General features: G+C 38.5%; 1 protein-coding gene across 1 annotated transcript; it reads left to right on the top strand.

Annotated features, from left to right (window-relative positions):
* The first annotated feature begins 9,234 nt into the window (after window positions 1–9,234).
* On the top strand, window positions 9,235–13,748 carry hry (bHLH transcriptional repressor hairy). Its single transcript, XM_073979755.1, has 3 exons — window positions 9,235–9,962; window positions 11,655–11,750; window positions 11,887–13,748. Exons 1-3 carry the CDS (start codon window positions 9,864–9,866, stop codon window positions 12,673–12,675), a joined length of 984 nt encoding a protein of 327 aa, XP_073835856.1. The 5' UTR covers window positions 9,235–9,863; the 3' UTR covers window positions 12,676–13,748.
* Window positions 13,749–17,320: the final 3,572 nt, after the last annotated feature.

Below are 17,320 nucleotides of genomic sequence, written 5' to 3'. Positions count from 1 at the left end.
TTTTTGTCGATTATAAAGCAGCCTTCGACAGCCCGATGCTTTCAAAGTTATTCCAAGCCATGTCTGAATTTGGTATCCCCGCAAAGTTCATTCGGCTTTGTAAAATGACTCTAACTGACACAAGATCTTCAGTTAAAATAGGAAAGAAGCTCTCCGAAGAGGTTTCAGACAGGGAGACAGCCTTTCGTGTGATCTCTTCAACATTCTGCTGGAAAAGGTTATACGAGAGGCAAACGTCAAAAAAGTGGCACAATCTACACTAATAGCCACATGTTACTTGCTTATGCTGATGATATAGACATTATGGGACGATCAGTAAAAGGAGTAACCGATATAAAAGGAAGGTCGAAGGAGAATCTGCTAAAATGGGTCTGGCGGCAAACGGCGAGAAGACCAAGTTAATGGTGTCGACGAGCAATGTGTCCATTGAGATTGGACCAACTGTTGAAGTTGGTTCCTATAATTTTGAGATAGTAAGTAGAGATAGTACCTCGGCGCCGCCCTAAACACAACAAACGACATCAGTTGTGAAATAAAAAGAATAATTGTATTGGCCAACAGATGCTACTTTGACTTAAGTAAGCACTTCAAAAACAAAGCCACAACTCGACAAACAAAAATAACGCTTTACAAAACACTGATACTACCCGTGCTGATGTATGGTTCCGAAGCCTGGGTGCTTGCGCAAGCAGATAAGGAAATGATTGGCGTGTTTGAGAAAAAAATTCTTCGAGAGATCTGCGGACCAATCTGCGTTGACGGTAAATATCGACGTCGTATGAACCACGAGCTGTTTCTGCTATAAAACGACATCAATATAGTTAAACGTATCGAGATGCAACGATTGCGTTGGCTAGGCCATATAATAAGAATGAGCGATGATGAACCTAACGCTAAAAAACGTATAAATACGGGCCACATGGCGGTGCACGCAGAATTGGGAGGCCAAAGAATAGATGGCGCAAACAAGTAGATGAAGAGATGACGAGGCGCGGTATTCCAGAAAGCGAAGCACTAAACAGAGAGAATTGCAGATATTTTCTTAGCAGTAGAAGACAAATTGTGCCAAAATTGGATCGTTTCAAAGTTGACGGAGGAGGAAAAAAGACAACATAAAAATCATTTCTTTTAAAAAACGAAATTCCCTCTTCCGGTGTTCGTGTTGGAGATCCATGGCTATTTAAACTGTCCAAAATGGACCTCCATGCTTCATCTGCTGTGGCTTTGGTTTCACCAAAAACCCGAATTCCTCGGGCTAAGTTTAGAATTGTACTGAATTTATCAATTAATATTTCAAACTGTTGTTTTGTCGTTATTTTAACCATATCTTTGATAAACAAAAGAAACAAAACCTCCCGATTTGTGTAATTCTGAAGGTTGTGACGTCAAAATCTCACCGAAAGACTGAACTTTGTTATTTAGTCTGCCATGTGGTTATAAAATATTCCAGGAGAGAATTATCAGTATAGGTCAGCGGGTTCCTATATCCCCATAGAAGCGTAATTCTTGATTTTCGGTATTTTGAAGATTTTTCCGAAATATCTGTCCCATGGGACAGTACCCCCGAATTTTGAAGGTTAGCCACATTGTTTTAACGAATTTGCTGAAATTTGGTATCTTCTTCATAAACGAAAGGAAACTAATTGTTCCATTTTACTTCAATACAACTCGTGCTGGAGGTTATAACAAATTCGGTCTAGCCGAACTTAATGCCGTTCTTACTCGTTTGGGTATAAATATGGAAATAAAAAATTGTGAAATTGGGGAAAGGAACAAATTCCTCACTGAATTTTTATTCATGATTGCCCTGCATATGTCTCCTTGCCTTACACCTTGGTTGATCAGGAAATCTTTGGAAGTAGCGTTTCCCGTTCTCATATAATTTCGAAATATTTTGTAAACACTTTTTATTCGCCTGATCGAATTAGTCAAAGGCCTTTTATGGTTCAATAAAACAACATTGTGTTTTCTATTATATTCGAATTTTCTGAATATCAAATCTCGATTGGGTTTGAAACCACACTGTTCAATTCTAAGTCAGTTAGAACTCCAAAGTAGATTTTTTCCATGACTGATAGAAGGGATATGTTTCGACAGTTCTGGCACAGTTGGTTGTCGCGCTTTGAGTTTCAAGTTCTTTGTTCCTTCATTCTACCTCTTTATGCATATTCGGATAAAGTCAGCACGTTGTCAAATGTTAGGTCTAGTATTGTCTGGGTTTTAGACCTTTGGTATGGTTCAACTGTCAGTTAGTTCTATGGTTCTACTCTGTGTTATCATATGTACATTACTAAACAAATGTCCGATGGCTTACGTGCCCCCTTAATGTAGGCCATGTACGGCTGATTACTGTTCTACGAATATTCTATTAAAAACCAGACAAAAACATAACTCATTCTAATCAGAAGTGTGACGTTTATTTCTATTATGAAATTATAGTTGATCTCATGCAATATGGCTGTGAATGTTGCCCATAAACTTTTTGGAGGTAAGACGTCTTGTCTGTATGTGTATGTATGTATGTACGTAGTTCGATTTCATTATATTCGAACGTCAGTAATGTCGTGATGTTTATGCATGTGCGTACTTCACAAATAACAGAAAGCAAAAAAAACAAACAAGAAAGCAAAGCGGGCGAGCGAGCGTGTCGTGGTTGCTGTCGTCTCCATAATTATTTGTATGTCGTATGGTCTTATCGCTCATTCGCCTGGGTGTTTTTTCCTACTGCTCTTGTTTTTTTCTGCTACATGTGTTCATTCGGTTATTCGTTCCTTCGTTTGCTCGCCTTCCAAACTTTATTGCTAAGGGACCCCAACAAGAATTGACACATATAGTCACGTTCGCCCGTCCGTATAACACTTGAGACATGAATCACACACAACGACGAGGAGGAGATTTTTTAGACTCTGGCCTTTGAATTTCATTGCTTCCATTGTTGTTGTTGCTGACTTTTAACTACTTCGCTGCTGTTGTTCTTGGCAGCAGTAACATCAAGTGTTTTTTTGGGGACTAATGTTGTTGTTTCAGGGAATATGCACTTTAATCATTATAATGTGGATGTGTGTGTGAGGGGGGTATAAGAAGTGTGTTGCAAATATTCAATGACTGTGAAAAATAATGGATGATTTACAGACAACCGGCGAAAGTAACAGTGGCATGTTAATGTTTCACATCGTTGATAACGAAACATGTAACACACATACATACATACATACATACAAACGAACTCAATCTCATGCAGGTCCAACAATGCAAATATTTGTGTTATTGGACCTGTTGGTATGCATGCAATATTTGAGGGCTTTAAGGTGAAAAGCGAGAGAATCGAGGGGGTATTTATTATGATAAGGTGGGAGGGCGGTGGGGAGAGAAAGTAATTGTTGGAGGTGTGTGTACGTAAGATAATCACATTTATTAAATTAAGGGGAAACAAAAGAGTTGCCATTCACGAAAACTAAAATTTTTGGGAAAATGGTGAGGATAATGAAAATGTCACTGGGGAATGATATATGGAATAAAGTTATATATGATATAAAAAGTTATATATGTCGCCGGATATAGTTATTTGTCCGAAATAGTTCCTTGGAACAACTCTAGTTTTGACACTAGTACAAAATATACGGATCTTATTTCGTGTTAATATGTATTTGGGACGATTTCCACACTTCTCCGAGAGACGCAAATGCATGAGGACGGGCCTCACTTATTCTGTTGATTACATCATCGCCTACCGCACTTACTTACTTAGCTGGTCCATTACAGAACATTTGTTCCATAGACCGAACTAAGAAAAGATCTCTAATTATCTCTGTTTTTCGCTTCGCTTTCTGGAATACCGCCCTGCCATGTGGCATGTATTCATATGCCTTTTTAGCGGGTTCATCATCGCTCATTCTTATGATATGGCCTAGCCAACGCAATCGCTGCATCTCGATACGTTTAACAACATTGATGTCGTTGTATAGCAGATACAGATCGTAGTTCATGCGACGTCGATATTCACCGTCAACGCAAATCGGCCCGTAGATCTTTCGAAGAATTTTCCTCTCAAACACACCGAACACTGCCTTATCTGCTTGCGTAAGTACCCATCCTTCGGAGCCATACATTAGCACGGGTAGTATCAGCGTTTTGTATAGTGTTATTTTTGTTTGACGAGATGTGGCCTTGTTTTTAAATTGCTTACTTAAACCATAGTAGTATTTGTTGGCCAATACAATGCTTCTTCTTATTTCACAACTGATGTTGTTTGTTGTGTTTATGGCAGTGCCGAGGTAGACGAAGTCTTTAACTAACTCAAAATTATAGGTACCGACTTCCACAGTTGGTCCTAGCTCTATGGACGCTTGCGCGTCGACACCATCAATTTGGTCATTTCGCCGTTTACCGCAGATTCTGCCTTGACCTTCCTAAAGGTATCAGTTACTTCCTTCACTGATCGTCCCATGATATCTATGTCATCAGCATAAGCAAGTAACATGTGGCTATTGGTGTAAATTTTGCCATTTCTTTTGACATTTCCATCTCGTATTACCTTTTCCGGCAAAATTTTGAATAGATCACACGAAATGCTGTCTCCTTCCTCTTTTGGTACTGAACTGTTTGGAGAGGTTCTTTCCCATTTTAACTGAGGACCTAGTATCAGTTAAAGTCATCTTAAAAAGCCGGATGAGCTTTGGGGGGATACCAAATTCAGACATTGCATGGAATACCTTTGATCGAATGCTGCTTTATAATCGACAAAAAGGTGATATGTGTCGATCTGCATCTCTTGGGTCTTCTCCATGATTTGCCGCAGTGTAAATATCTGGTCAATAGTGGACTTGCCAGGTCTAAAGTCACATTGGTATGGTCCAATTATTTCGTTGACCATTGACCGTTCGCACAATATCCCTGACACTATTTAATAGGCAATAGGGAGAAGACTTATGCCCCTATAGTTGGAGCATACAGTCTTATCTCCTTTCTTGTGGACAGGACACAGGATGCGATGCTCAGGTTCCAATCGTCGGGTAAGCATTCTTCCTGCCAGATGGTGCTAACTAGCTGATGTATACAACTTATCAGAGCATCGCCTCCGGTTTTAAACAACTCGGCTGGTAAGCCATCGGCTCCTGCTGCTTTATTATTCTTCAGCCGGTTGATTGCTGTTTATACCCTCAGCCTTTAGGCTATATACACTTTGATACGATGAAAATGTGCCTCATCGAAATAATGGTTTTAGACCCCAAGTATGTTTGGACGAAATGTGTTTCAGACAATTTGGAGCCGATCTAGCCATGTCCGTCCGTCTGTTTGTCTGTTCTGCTGGCTGGAGCGCACGATAACTCTCGAACGGATGAACCGATACGGTTCAAATTTTGGCTTTCGTAATATTTTGCCCAAACTTAGTTTAAGTTCGAAGATGAGCTACTTCGGTCCACTCCTTCCGGTACCTCCCCCGCAAAAGTTCGAAAATGTTCGGAAAGTTTGTGCGCACGATAACTCTTGAAGGGAGTGACCGATTTGGTCCATACTTTGTATAGCGTAAACTTTCTACCAGAGTTATATGAGGTTCCAATATGGTCTCAATAGGTCCACCCCTTCGGGTACCTCCCACACAAAATTTCGGAAAAGTTCAGTTTAGGGCCATATCTCGAATCGCTTTGATTTTTGTTTTAGCAACTAGTATTCACTGCCCCCCACACGGCGGTACAAGTTTTATCTGGGGCAAGTCCATACTTCCTGAGAAATAGCCTGAAAGATTCAAAAAGTCCCTATGACACCGTGTGTAGTGGTTGGAGCGCGAGATAACTATCGAAAGCATCTGCCGATTGGGTCCAAACATTTGGCCTTCGTAATATTTTGTCCAAACATAGTTTAAACTCGAAGATAAGCCATATCGGTGCATTCCTTCAGGTACCTCCCCACAAAACTTAAAAATGTTCGGAAAAGGTGTGCCCACGATAACTCTTGAAGGGAGTGACCGATGTAATCCATACTTTCCTAATAATATATCTACCAGATATAGACCAGGTTCGAATATGGACTATATTTGTCTACTCCTACTGGTACCTGTCACACAAAATTTCGGATAAGTTCACTTTAAGACCTGTTATAGAATCAGTTTGATTTTTGTTGAAGCGATTTGCATTCGCTACCTTCATTACGACGATAAAAGTTTTTCAGGGGCAGGTACCATATTTCTTTGGAAAGCACGATAACTTTTGAACTGTTCAACCGATTTGGTCCAACATTTGGTCTTCGTCATATTATATCTAAACTTAGTTTCATGAACAATTCCGGTCCGCAACTTCCGGTATTTCTCCCCAATATTTAAAAAATGTCACTAAATTGCTAGAAAGATATCACCTGAATGGGGCAACCAATTTGGTCCAAACTTTGGATCTCCTAATATTTTGTCAAACTTTAGTTTAATTTCTAAAATGGCCCACATCGGTCCTCTCTAAGGGTACCTCCCCCAAAAAAGTTAAACATTAGTGCAGTTAGTTCCTATTCCACATTTTTGTCGGCAAGTTCAATTGACCAAAAAGGGGCCACAAAATTCTGAAGAGACCTTAAACACATTCGATCTGTCCGTAGGTAAAAATTTCACTCCGCATTGGCTGAGGGTATATATATGTCGGCAAAGCCGACTGACACTTTTTTTACTTGTTTTACCTGATCTTGGCCGGGCGGTATGGATTCTGGAGAAATGTTCCTTCCATATCCTGAGCACGCTATCTGTATCTGTTACCAGATCACCTTGCTGGTCTCTACAGGAGGATGTGCCTGTATCAAAGCCATCAGTTTGATGTTTCACTCTTTGATAGCATTTTCGGACTTCATTCCGGCTCCTGTACATCTCGATTTTTTCACACTCCCGCTTTTCCATCTCTCTCTTTTTTCTGCGGAAAATACGTTTCTCTTCTCTCCTTTTCTCCCGATATCTCTCTCGTGTGCTACGCGTTGCTACTGATTGTAAAGTAGCTCTATATGCCGCATTTTTCTCTTCGGTAGCAGCGCGACACTCCCGGTCATACCATGAATTCCTTTGTGGAGGTCTCTGGTATCCAAGTATGGATTTTGCGGCTGTTTGCATGGAGTGGGCAATATTTTGCCAGTATGTTGTTATGTTATTGGGACATGGATTGCTCTCATTAAGCAATTGGGCTAGTTGAGTGGAATATGCTGTGGCTATCTGTTGTGTTTGCAGCCTATCGATGCCCAACTTCCGCGTAATGTCTGTTCGTGCAACGTTTAAACGGGTACGTACCTTTGCTGCAACAAGGTAGTGATCCGAATCAACGTTTGCGCTTCGGAACGATCGTACATCCATCACGCTCGATGAATGTCTTCCATCTATCACTACATGATCAATTTGATTACTTGTTCTTTGATCTGGAGAGAGCCAGGTGCCCTTATGAATATCGAGATGATTAAATCTGATACTGCTAACTACCATGTTTTTTGCAGCTGCAAAGTCTAGCAGCCTCATACCATTGTCAGATGTTTCACTGTGGAGACTGAAATTCCCGACTGTTGGGCCAAAGATATTCTCCTTCCCAATTTTGGTATTAAAATCGCCTAGAATAATTTTAATGTCATGGGCAGAACAACGGTCATATGTTTCTTCTAAGCGCTCGTAAAATATATATATCTTTGGTCTGTTCGTCCTTATTTTCAGTGGGAGCATGAGCGCAAATAAAGCTGATGTTGAAGAATTTAGCTTTTATTCGAATTGCAGCAAGTCTTTCATTCACTGGGGTGAAGCTGGATACCAGATGTTTTAGTCTCCGACTAACTACAAATCCGCAACCAAACTCAAACTTTACGTCACGGCAGCTATAACACTATTTGTGCTTATAACATTGCCCAGATAGGTAAACTGTTTCTTCTATGGTGTCTTCTTCTTTCCGCTTTACTCTTTAAGGATCATAGAGTTAACAATTACTGGAGTGGGGTTGTTCGTTGGCATTCTCATTACTAAATTTTATTTTTTTTTTCTGTGCTCCAGCTAGCGCGTGCCAGATTAATCATAAGTAGTCCTCATAATCTAAGTCATGCAATCAATCGTTCGTTCTTCTTCCATTGTATTTCGCCGGGTGCTTCGGTGTCGTCTTTGTCGGCACCAAACTTAACACCGACAGGCTGGGTGATTGTATACATACATACACCCTTGTCTTACTCCGGTGATTATATAGAAGTTTTCACTGTCAATACCTTTGAAGCGAGTTTTACGTGGTGGTAAAGCGATTGAATGATTGAGGTAAAGCGATTGAATGATTTTGATAATTTTGTGGGGAATTCCAATATTGTGTAAACTGTCCTATATCGAATCCCTGTGATATTGTCGTAGGTACATTTAAAGTCTGTAAATATTAGAAACAGAGGGGAGTTCCATTAAAAAGACTTTTCTGAGTGGGAGATGGGGTTATTCATAAAGATGCACATCAGTGCTGTCTGCCTGCAGCAGCCTGCCCAGCAGCTCACTAACAAGTAAAGTTCCCTACACATCCAACTAGTGTGCTATGACAGTTTCAGCGGTGGTTAAGTGACATGAAAGTAAGAGAAAAACAGCTTATTATAACCTCCATCGTTTAAAAATTATCTTACCCATCAAAGTTACTAAATTTTTAACTTTACTAGTGCTGATAAAAAAACTCCGATAATTTCCACAACTTGTGGTAGCGACACAATGTGTATCCCCATTGTAAATTATGAAATTTGCAACTCAGAAACCCTCTTCAATGCCCCTATCACATTTTCCACTCAGTGATTGTTGTTGTGTCTGTTGCAAAGGGATTTCAATACCAATGCCCAACAGACAATTACCTTATAAACCAACCATAAGTGATAGATGGATGGGTCAAATACCAACGCACACACAAAAAGGCACAACACTTGAAGTTAACCAAAAAAGCAACAACAAACAGGCAATGCAATTTGCTGTTGTTGTTATTATTTTGCATCTCTTGCTTGATGGGTTGCTGGTTGGTTGAATGATTGTTGCTGTGATGTGTGTGGTGATAGACTCATAAGTACTACTTGGGTAACCAGGTAGTCATCACTAACAGCACGACCAGCGCTGTCGTCGTCACCACCAACACTGCTGTGCACAGGCAGGCAGCGGTCGCAACAGCCTGATAAACCAACAACAACGTGCATGCACACAAACATATGTGTGTTGGTCGGCATTTTTGTTGTTTTTGGTGTGTGGTATTTTTATATGGTCGTGTGGCTTTTGTGTTTTCTGTTTGCTGCTGCGCGTCTCGTTAAAACGATTTACCCAACGAACCTGTCGATCAATCGTCAGTCGTCTGCTACAAGCCAAACGATAAAGAGCTCTTTGGAATATAAGAAGTATTTCAACGGACGGAAATTAATGCAAAAAGATAACAGCGCGTACAACGGTTAAATATTATTTTTGCACGCGCTCTACTGCTACTCTCACGTTACTTTTGTGATCTCGCTCTCTCCTCCTCTCTGTCTCTCGCCAAGTGTGATTTATTGTGTGCTCACTCGACCAACTAACCTAGTCAACACTCAACTCAGCACAAGTCATTTTTATCAGCCTGCTAAGCGAACACTTGTTTCATACGTTCGCTGATCGTTGAAGAAGCAACAACGCGTAGTGCTTACACGGAAGAACGCCAAATCAAAGAAGAACGGAAAATACTTAGCTACAAAAAAATTACGTTATTTTTAACGGAACTTTGTGATATCAAAAAAAAAGTGAAAAACTAACTCAAGTATTGAAATTGAAAAATTCTAAAGCAAACAAATAAAAGTGAATAACAATAAACTTGCCCAGAAGCAAGAACAACAACAAACAAAAAATTAATTTTATTAAAAATCAAAAAATTGTGATAAATATTGAAAATATGGTTACCGGTGTTTGCGGCCCAACCATGACTGCCAATGTTATTGGAGCTCCAGTACCCCATGCCACCAAAGAGGCACCAGCAAAAAGTGATCGTCGTGTAAGTATTTATCACCCACTAGAATTTGTAACAGCGGATACCTATCTAGTTTAGCTTATTTTGGCAAACAAACGACCTACTATTAAAATTAAGATCGAGGCGGGCATCCATTCATGGTTTAGTAACGCATTTTTCGTTTGTTTTATTTTTGTAAAAGTGGTTGAACCCAAACTTGGCTTTCAGCCGCCGCCACACATTTCCAGCCAACGCATTTGGCGCATTTCATATTCGGAAAATGTTACTGAACACACACACTTCAGCTTCAGTTAAGGTGTTTGGCGTCACTACTTTTTATAGAGTGTGTGGGGCACCACTTCCATAACAAACAAAAAAAATTTAAATCAAAATATAAACCAACAGCAACCAAATGAATCATACCAAAATTTCATTCATTCATAAAAAACGTAAAAATAATAAGCAAAGTCCATTTGTATGGAGGGCGTCATTGCCTCCGAAAATGATTTTGTCTTTTGCTCATTTATGGGCCACAATCAATCTCCAGAGTATCGCCGCACACACACTTTTGGCCAGGTCTGGCCAACGCATTGTTACCATTTTTAAATCGTAATGTAGTAATTGTTAATTGGTATTTGTCGCTTTTTGGCCATATCACTCATTCAACGCCAACATTTAAATAATGGATGGTGGTGATGGCGATGACTTCACTACGCCATACGTTGTTGACCACAACGGCAAATGGTTGGACAGACACATGACCGCACATGTGCATTTTTCAGGCAAACAAAATTGTGGTGGCGTTCTATATGCCCAATCCTACTCATAAGGGGCCAAAACAAAATAAAAAATCTCCCTATATGGCTGCCTTAGACTGTTGCCAAAAAATGTTTTTGTTTTTATTTTTAATTTTTATTTTCTACTGAACAACAAATTGCTGTTGTTATACGACCTTGTGGGACTATTCATAAGAACGTATACACAGAAAAAATAGCCAGAAAATCACATGCCAATAATGACAGTCTGTATGAAAATAGCAAAGGTATTTTCTTTATGTTCTCAATTCCCCACAACAGCACTACCGCCTTCCTCCCCCACCCACATGGTATATATTGCTGCTGTAATTTGCTTTTAGACACTTCCTAATTTTAGCCATTTCACGGCATGTGGAGGAAGAGAAGTGTAGCGGCGGACAGACGGCTACTGGGATATTTGTGTGCGAAACAACAATGTACCAAAAATATCGCACGCGATCAACAGAATTTTTGCTTATTGGCCAAATGCCATAATTGTTTTGCTTACCAATTAAAGAGCGATCGCTGTGCTTTAGCGTGTGCCGTCGTTGGCGGCGGCGGCACCCCCAGACCAGAACAACCTCACCTTTAACGATATTTTTAAACATACTATATTCTATATATACATTTCATTTTGTCTATTTTATTTGCAATGCTTAATTTAGTTATAAAACTAAATAAAATTTACACATACACATGAGGTTGTTGTCAATGCGATGCGAATTTGTTTTTCATCATTACGTATCAGTTTTAGGAATTTAGAGTGCAAAAATAAAACTAGAGGGGGAAATGATTTGTGCATTTGAGATGATGGTGACTATGAGGAAATGTTAGCATGGGGTCAAATTTAAAAAAAATATATATTTTTAGTTTTATTTTTAATTTAAAAAAATATTTTTAGTTTTATTTTTAATTTATAACTAATTTTTATTTCTCTTTATAGTCAAACAAACCCATTATGGAAAAAAGACGCCGTGCCCGCATCAACAACTGCTTAAATGAATTGAAAACTTTAATATTGGATGCCACCAAGAAAGACGTAAGTATTTTACAATATCATAATTTTGATATTCAATTTTGAGGAATTAAAAAAATACGAAAAAATTCTGACAAAATCTAAATTTTATAACAAACAAAACTAATTTCCCACCTATCTCTTCTTTCTCTCTTTATAGCCTGCTCGCCACTCAAAACTGGAAAAGGCCGATATCTTGGAAAAGACTGTCAAACATTTGCAAGAATTGCAACGTCAACAGGCGGCCATGCAACAGGCTGCCGATCCCAAGATCATCAACAAATTCAAGGCTGGTTTTACCGATTGTGCCAATGAGGTGTCACGTTTCCCCGGCTTGGAACCCTCAGTGAAACGCCGCCTATTACAACATTTACAAAATTGTATTAACGGTGTCAAAACCGAAATGCATCAACACCAGCGCCAGCAACAACAGGCCGCCGTACAACAATTGCATGGACAAATCTTGCCTTCACCACCCTCCTCACCCGAACAAGATCCTCACCATCAACAGCAATATATTATGTCCTCACAAATCCAACAAACACCCCATGGCTACTTCCTACCCAATGGTCTACAAGTTATACCCACCAAATTGCCCAATGGCAGCATTGCCTTGGTCTTGCCCCCACAACAGCCACCAGCTGCTCAATTGCACCATCAACAGCAACAACCACCCATGTTGGTACCCATTCCCAGCCGTACAGCCTCCACCGGCTCAGCCTCCTCACACAGTTCTCAGTCGACCTATGAACATGTCTACACCAACCAAGCAAACCACATGATGCATTTTGCTCCACCCAGTCCAGCCAACTCTCACGAAGCCATGGACTACAAACCCTCGGTAATACATCATGCTCCCGCTGCCCAACAACAACAAATGCAACAGCCCCTATCCTTGGTAACCAAAAAACAGATCAAAGAAGAAGAACCCGTATGGCGTCCTTGGTGAAGTGGCCCTATTTTAACCACCACACAACTGAGAAGAGTCGCTGCATACTCGAAACTCGAGACTGAAAAGTTCTTTTGCATCAAAAGATAGCCAACAAGGCCCAAATGATAGTCAGCGGTCTGATCACCCAGCAATCATTTGAAACGTCAAACACTTGGATGTAGTAAAACCCAAGTTTTGGCCAAGGCAAAACGGCTAAATAACCAAAAATGGAGTACAAAATAAGTTGGCAGGTCAAAGAGGCCAAACCAAAACAAAGAAAAAAACAAAACCACTAGCTGATCCAGGGATAATTTAATTCTACTACTCGTTTGATTTCTCATCTCCTCGTTCGTACTCACACATGTAGACGATTTCCACAAAAAAACCTTTAACACGGAAAGGGGGAAATGTGCCACAGGTGTTTGAATCTTCTCTTCGTCGTCGTTGGACACTTTCTGTTTGAGCTGTAGCCAGGCGGATGTGATGGACGGCTCTTTACTATACCCCCAAAGAGTGTATATTGCTAAAATAGAGTCAATTCTCATACCCCAACAAAACAGACTCATCAGGGTGAAAAAAACTAGTTTTCTGTGCTGCTACTGGAGATAGGGTGAAGCAAGAACAAAAAAACAACAACATCACAAAATCATCATGGAACTCAACTACCTCACCAAAACTCACACACATATCATCACTCACAAGAGTATTAAGTATTATAGTAGTAAAAAAAATTAATTAAAAACTTCTTCACACCACACATTTTTTAACCACTTGGTGGTTGTAAAGTTTTACTACCTTTGTATACCTTTTTTTACATGTTTTTATATAGTATATTATACAAAATAAAATATTATTAATATTTAATATGGCTTTAATGACCTGATTGATGAATTGCTTAACAAACAATGAAATCGTAAAAAGTCTTCCTTTAAAAGGCAATCAAGAATAAATGTTATTTTAGACTTAAGTCCATAAAATTGTAATAAATACAACAACGTGATAAAGGCTAAAAGAAAAAACTAAGAAAGTCTAAAAACAATATTTAAAAAATATTAAAAAATAAAATGTGAACAAGAAATTCTAAATTTAAATAACATTTATTTCATTTTCCATGGGGAGAAGTTGGGATTTTTCGGGGGTAAATGTGATTCTCTTATATTGAGAATGTCCCATATGTTTAGTTCCCAGAATCGCTGGTTAAATGTAGGGGTTTGCAAAATGTTATATGACAAATCATTAGTTTAATCATGGGTGCAAGTGATATTTCATCGTGGGATTTTTTAGGTGAATCATCATTCCACACTCTCACCTATTCTTTGACATGACATTTTACACCAATTCTTTTTCACATCATTTTGTACCAGTTCTTTGGATCGTGTTTTTACCAAGTAGGAAGGACATTTTCAGTCCAGTCATGCAATTTTTTGGGTTATTAAAAATGTTGTCGGGCAATTATGAGTATTTCCCTCGAAATTTTCCGCACGGAAAATAATTTTAAAAAGTGAAATTCTTTTAAAATATGCGTTTTAAAACGTTGAAAACCTTAATTATAAAATATTTTCGCCGAATGATAAAAATAGGGAATATTTTTGTACATAAATGTAAAATAAAAAATTGGGGAAAGGGAAAAAATTCCGCTCGAAATTTGTATTCATGATTGCCCTGTAGATTTTCTTACAGAGCTACTTGCTTCTTTCAATTAATTTCCAATGTGATGAAAAAGATCGGATTTTGAACGACTTTATTTAAACTCATGCAAAAGAATCAGTGAAACAATTACTTTACATGGAGCCACTTCCATTAATTTTACTGTGTATTTTAGGTATATTAGGTATCCTAGAGCGGACAAATGAAGATTTAAATATTTCATTGTAAAAGTGGCGCCAACATTATTTTTGTAGTTTCAGTTAGTCCTATCTAACAGGCATGTCGAACATACAAAATTAATGAAAAACATATAAAAAACATTAAGTTCGGGCAGAACTTCTTATACCCTCCAATTTCCTAATTTTAACCAATTCGGTCAGGTAAAATCGGGCGGTGCTCTTATTTGGGGGATAAAACACAACATATACCAATGTTCGCAATTGTTGATAAAGAAATGTTTAACCACTATGAATAATATACAGTCAACCAAAAAAGTCTACGTACACCCTATAAATCTCGAGTTTTAAGGGTAAGGAAGCATTTTTATGAAAATCCAAGTACATAGTTCGATTTCATATCCCTAATAAACAATATTACATACAACAAAAATATATTCCATAATACGAATAACGGTAAATTCTATAAAAATTAAAAAAATTAATAGGGAAAAAGTGTACATACACCCAATGAAATATTAAGATTACCGTAAAATTTATGGAATAAACAATACAAATTTTACATTTTATTGCTTTATCGAATGTCTCTGGTTGCCTATGATATATTTTAGACAAAATAGGAACATATTTGTGCTTTAATTGACGTTATTTAAGGTCAGACTTCGCGTATAGTTCGTTAAGGCGGACCTTGCAGATTTCTTTGAGTTTTTCAGTCTGGTAGTTTATGAAACCCCAGGAAATACAGTGGGACTAATTATTTTGAGATCCTAGAGCGCTTTGAAGTTGTTCTTATGGATAATATATGCTCCTGAGCTTCGCTGCGAATTCCTGAGTTTTTCATAAATTTTATAGTTTTCACAGCATTCCAACGGTCAAATTACAAGCAAGAACCTTGGAATTACTTTGTAATACATTTTTGGACCTTATCTCAATCAGAAATGTACAACATTATTCTACAAACCCGCTCCTAAAGTTTCCAAAGCATCAAAATAAAAGCACCACCAAATAATGCATGAAATTTACACTGTTAACTAGTATGCTCTCGTATTATGATCGTTAGGGTCACTTGAAGCGCTACAAATGTCGGATACTTTTACATTGCTGATTCAATGGATGCCCGAGGATTGTACCAGACCTTATTACAAGGAAATTCGAAGGCTTCTGCATGTAATTTGCCCCTTGACATGTTGTGAAAACTATAAAATTTATGAGAAAATCAGTCTAAAGTCTAAAAAGTCTACGTATGTCAAAAGTTATCCAATCTTATCCGAAAATCGAGATAATACATATGAAACAAGTAAAAAAGTCGGCATGACCGACAGAGATATGCCCTCAGCCTGTGTATATTAAAAAAAATTTCCCGAAAGGGGTATGTATTTAGAGGGTTTTAAACATTTTGGGCATATGGAACGACAAAAATGTTGATTAGGATTAAAGAGCAAAAGTTTTGCGGAGGAGATACTAATAGGAATGGATCAACATTGACCATTATGGAAGTGGATCTCCAGCCACTACATATGGTGCCATAGGGGGTTTTTACACCCTTCGGGATGTTTGGTCAAGAAGTATGGACTTGCCCCTGAAAAACGTTTACCATCGTAATTGAGGCAGCGAATGCAAGTTGTTTCAACAAAAATCAAAGTGATAGGATATCAGGTCTTAAAGTGAACTTATCCGAAATTTTGTGTGGGAGGTACCGGATGGAGTGTACATATATAGTTCATATTTGAACCTGATCTATATCTAGTAGATATATTAGGATGTGCAAAGTATGGATTACATCGGTCACTCCCTTTAAGAGTTATCGTTCGCACTATTTTTTCGAATATTTTTGAACTTTTGTGGGGGAGGTACCCGAAGGAGTGGATCGATATGGCTTATCTTCAAACGTAAACTATGTTTGGACAAAATATTACTAAGGCCAAATTTTGGACCGAATCGGCAGATCCGTTCTAGACTTATCTTGCGCTCCAAGCACCTCACACGGTGTCATAGGGTTTTTTTTTTGGAACTTTCATGCTATTTTCTCAGGAAGTATGAACTGGCCCCTAATGACACTTGTACCGTCGTATGGAGGGCAGTGAATACAAGTTGCTTAAACAAAAATCAGAGCGATTCGAGAGATGGCCCTAAACTGAACTCATCCGAAATTTTGTGTGGGAGATACCCGAAGGCGTGGGTCGATTGAGTATATATTGAAACATTATCTAAGTCTGGTACACATTTTACGATAGGCAAAGTATGGACCAAATCGGTTACTCCCTTCAAGAGTTATCGTGCGCACAAATTTTCCTAACATTTTCGAATGTTTGTGATGTGTTACAAGGTCATGAAAGGCTTTATCCTTACGATTTTTTTTATAATGTAAGTGCATATTTTCTATCTTCTGAAAGTCATTTAGGACTCAGTGACCAATTTCAAGAAAACTAACGGCGGTTTGGCCGTAATTTTTCAGGAGATTCCTCTACCTTCCCTTCCAGTTCTTGGTTTTGGCTGGCTTATGTGTTTCACGAAATCGATTATTTCTATATTTTCGTGACTTTTGCAGATTATTTCAACTATATTCGACTAAATATTCAAAAATAAGACAATTTGCTTTTATTTCTGGTGTTTTTATAATGATATATGACCAGTTTTCTCTTTTCTAGGATAGCGTTATTCCTCAGCGCTAAATTTTAATAATTTGCTATAAAATATAATATTTTTGGACACAGGAACAAAGATTCTGTACGCAATTATTAAAATTTTTAGTCCCAATTTACATTGGGCGAGTTTACTTGCGGCAATTGTCATTTTGTAGGAGAGAGAGGTGAGGCATATGGTAACCCTTTGCCTCTCAG

The sequence above is a fragment of the Musca autumnalis genome, unplaced genomic scaffold (genome assembly GCF_047663935.1).
Source record: "Musca autumnalis isolate F117 unplaced genomic scaffold, ASM4766393v1 scaffold_4, whole genome shotgun sequence".
Lineage (NCBI taxonomy): Eukaryota > Metazoa > Arthropoda > Insecta > Diptera > Muscidae > Musca > Musca autumnalis.
The sequence above is the reverse complement of the archived record's forward strand: the minus strand, read 5'-3'. Positions and strand labels throughout refer to the sequence as shown.

What these genes read in the sequence shown, in the direction of transcription:
- hry (XM_073979755.1), top strand. Translation starts at nt 9,864, where the DNA reads ATGGTTACCGGTGTTTGCGGCCCAACCATGACTGCCAATGTTATTGGA. An exon ending in CAGCAAAAAGTGATCGTCGT is followed by an intron (nt 9,963 to 11,654) that starts GTAAGTATTTAT and finishes TTCTCTTTATAG; the next exon opens with TCAAACAAACCCATTATGGA. An exon ending in TGGATGCCACCAAGAAAGAC is followed by an intron (nt 11,751 to 11,886) that starts GTAAGTATTTTA and finishes CTCTCTTTATAG; the next exon opens with CCTGCTCGCCACTCAAAACT.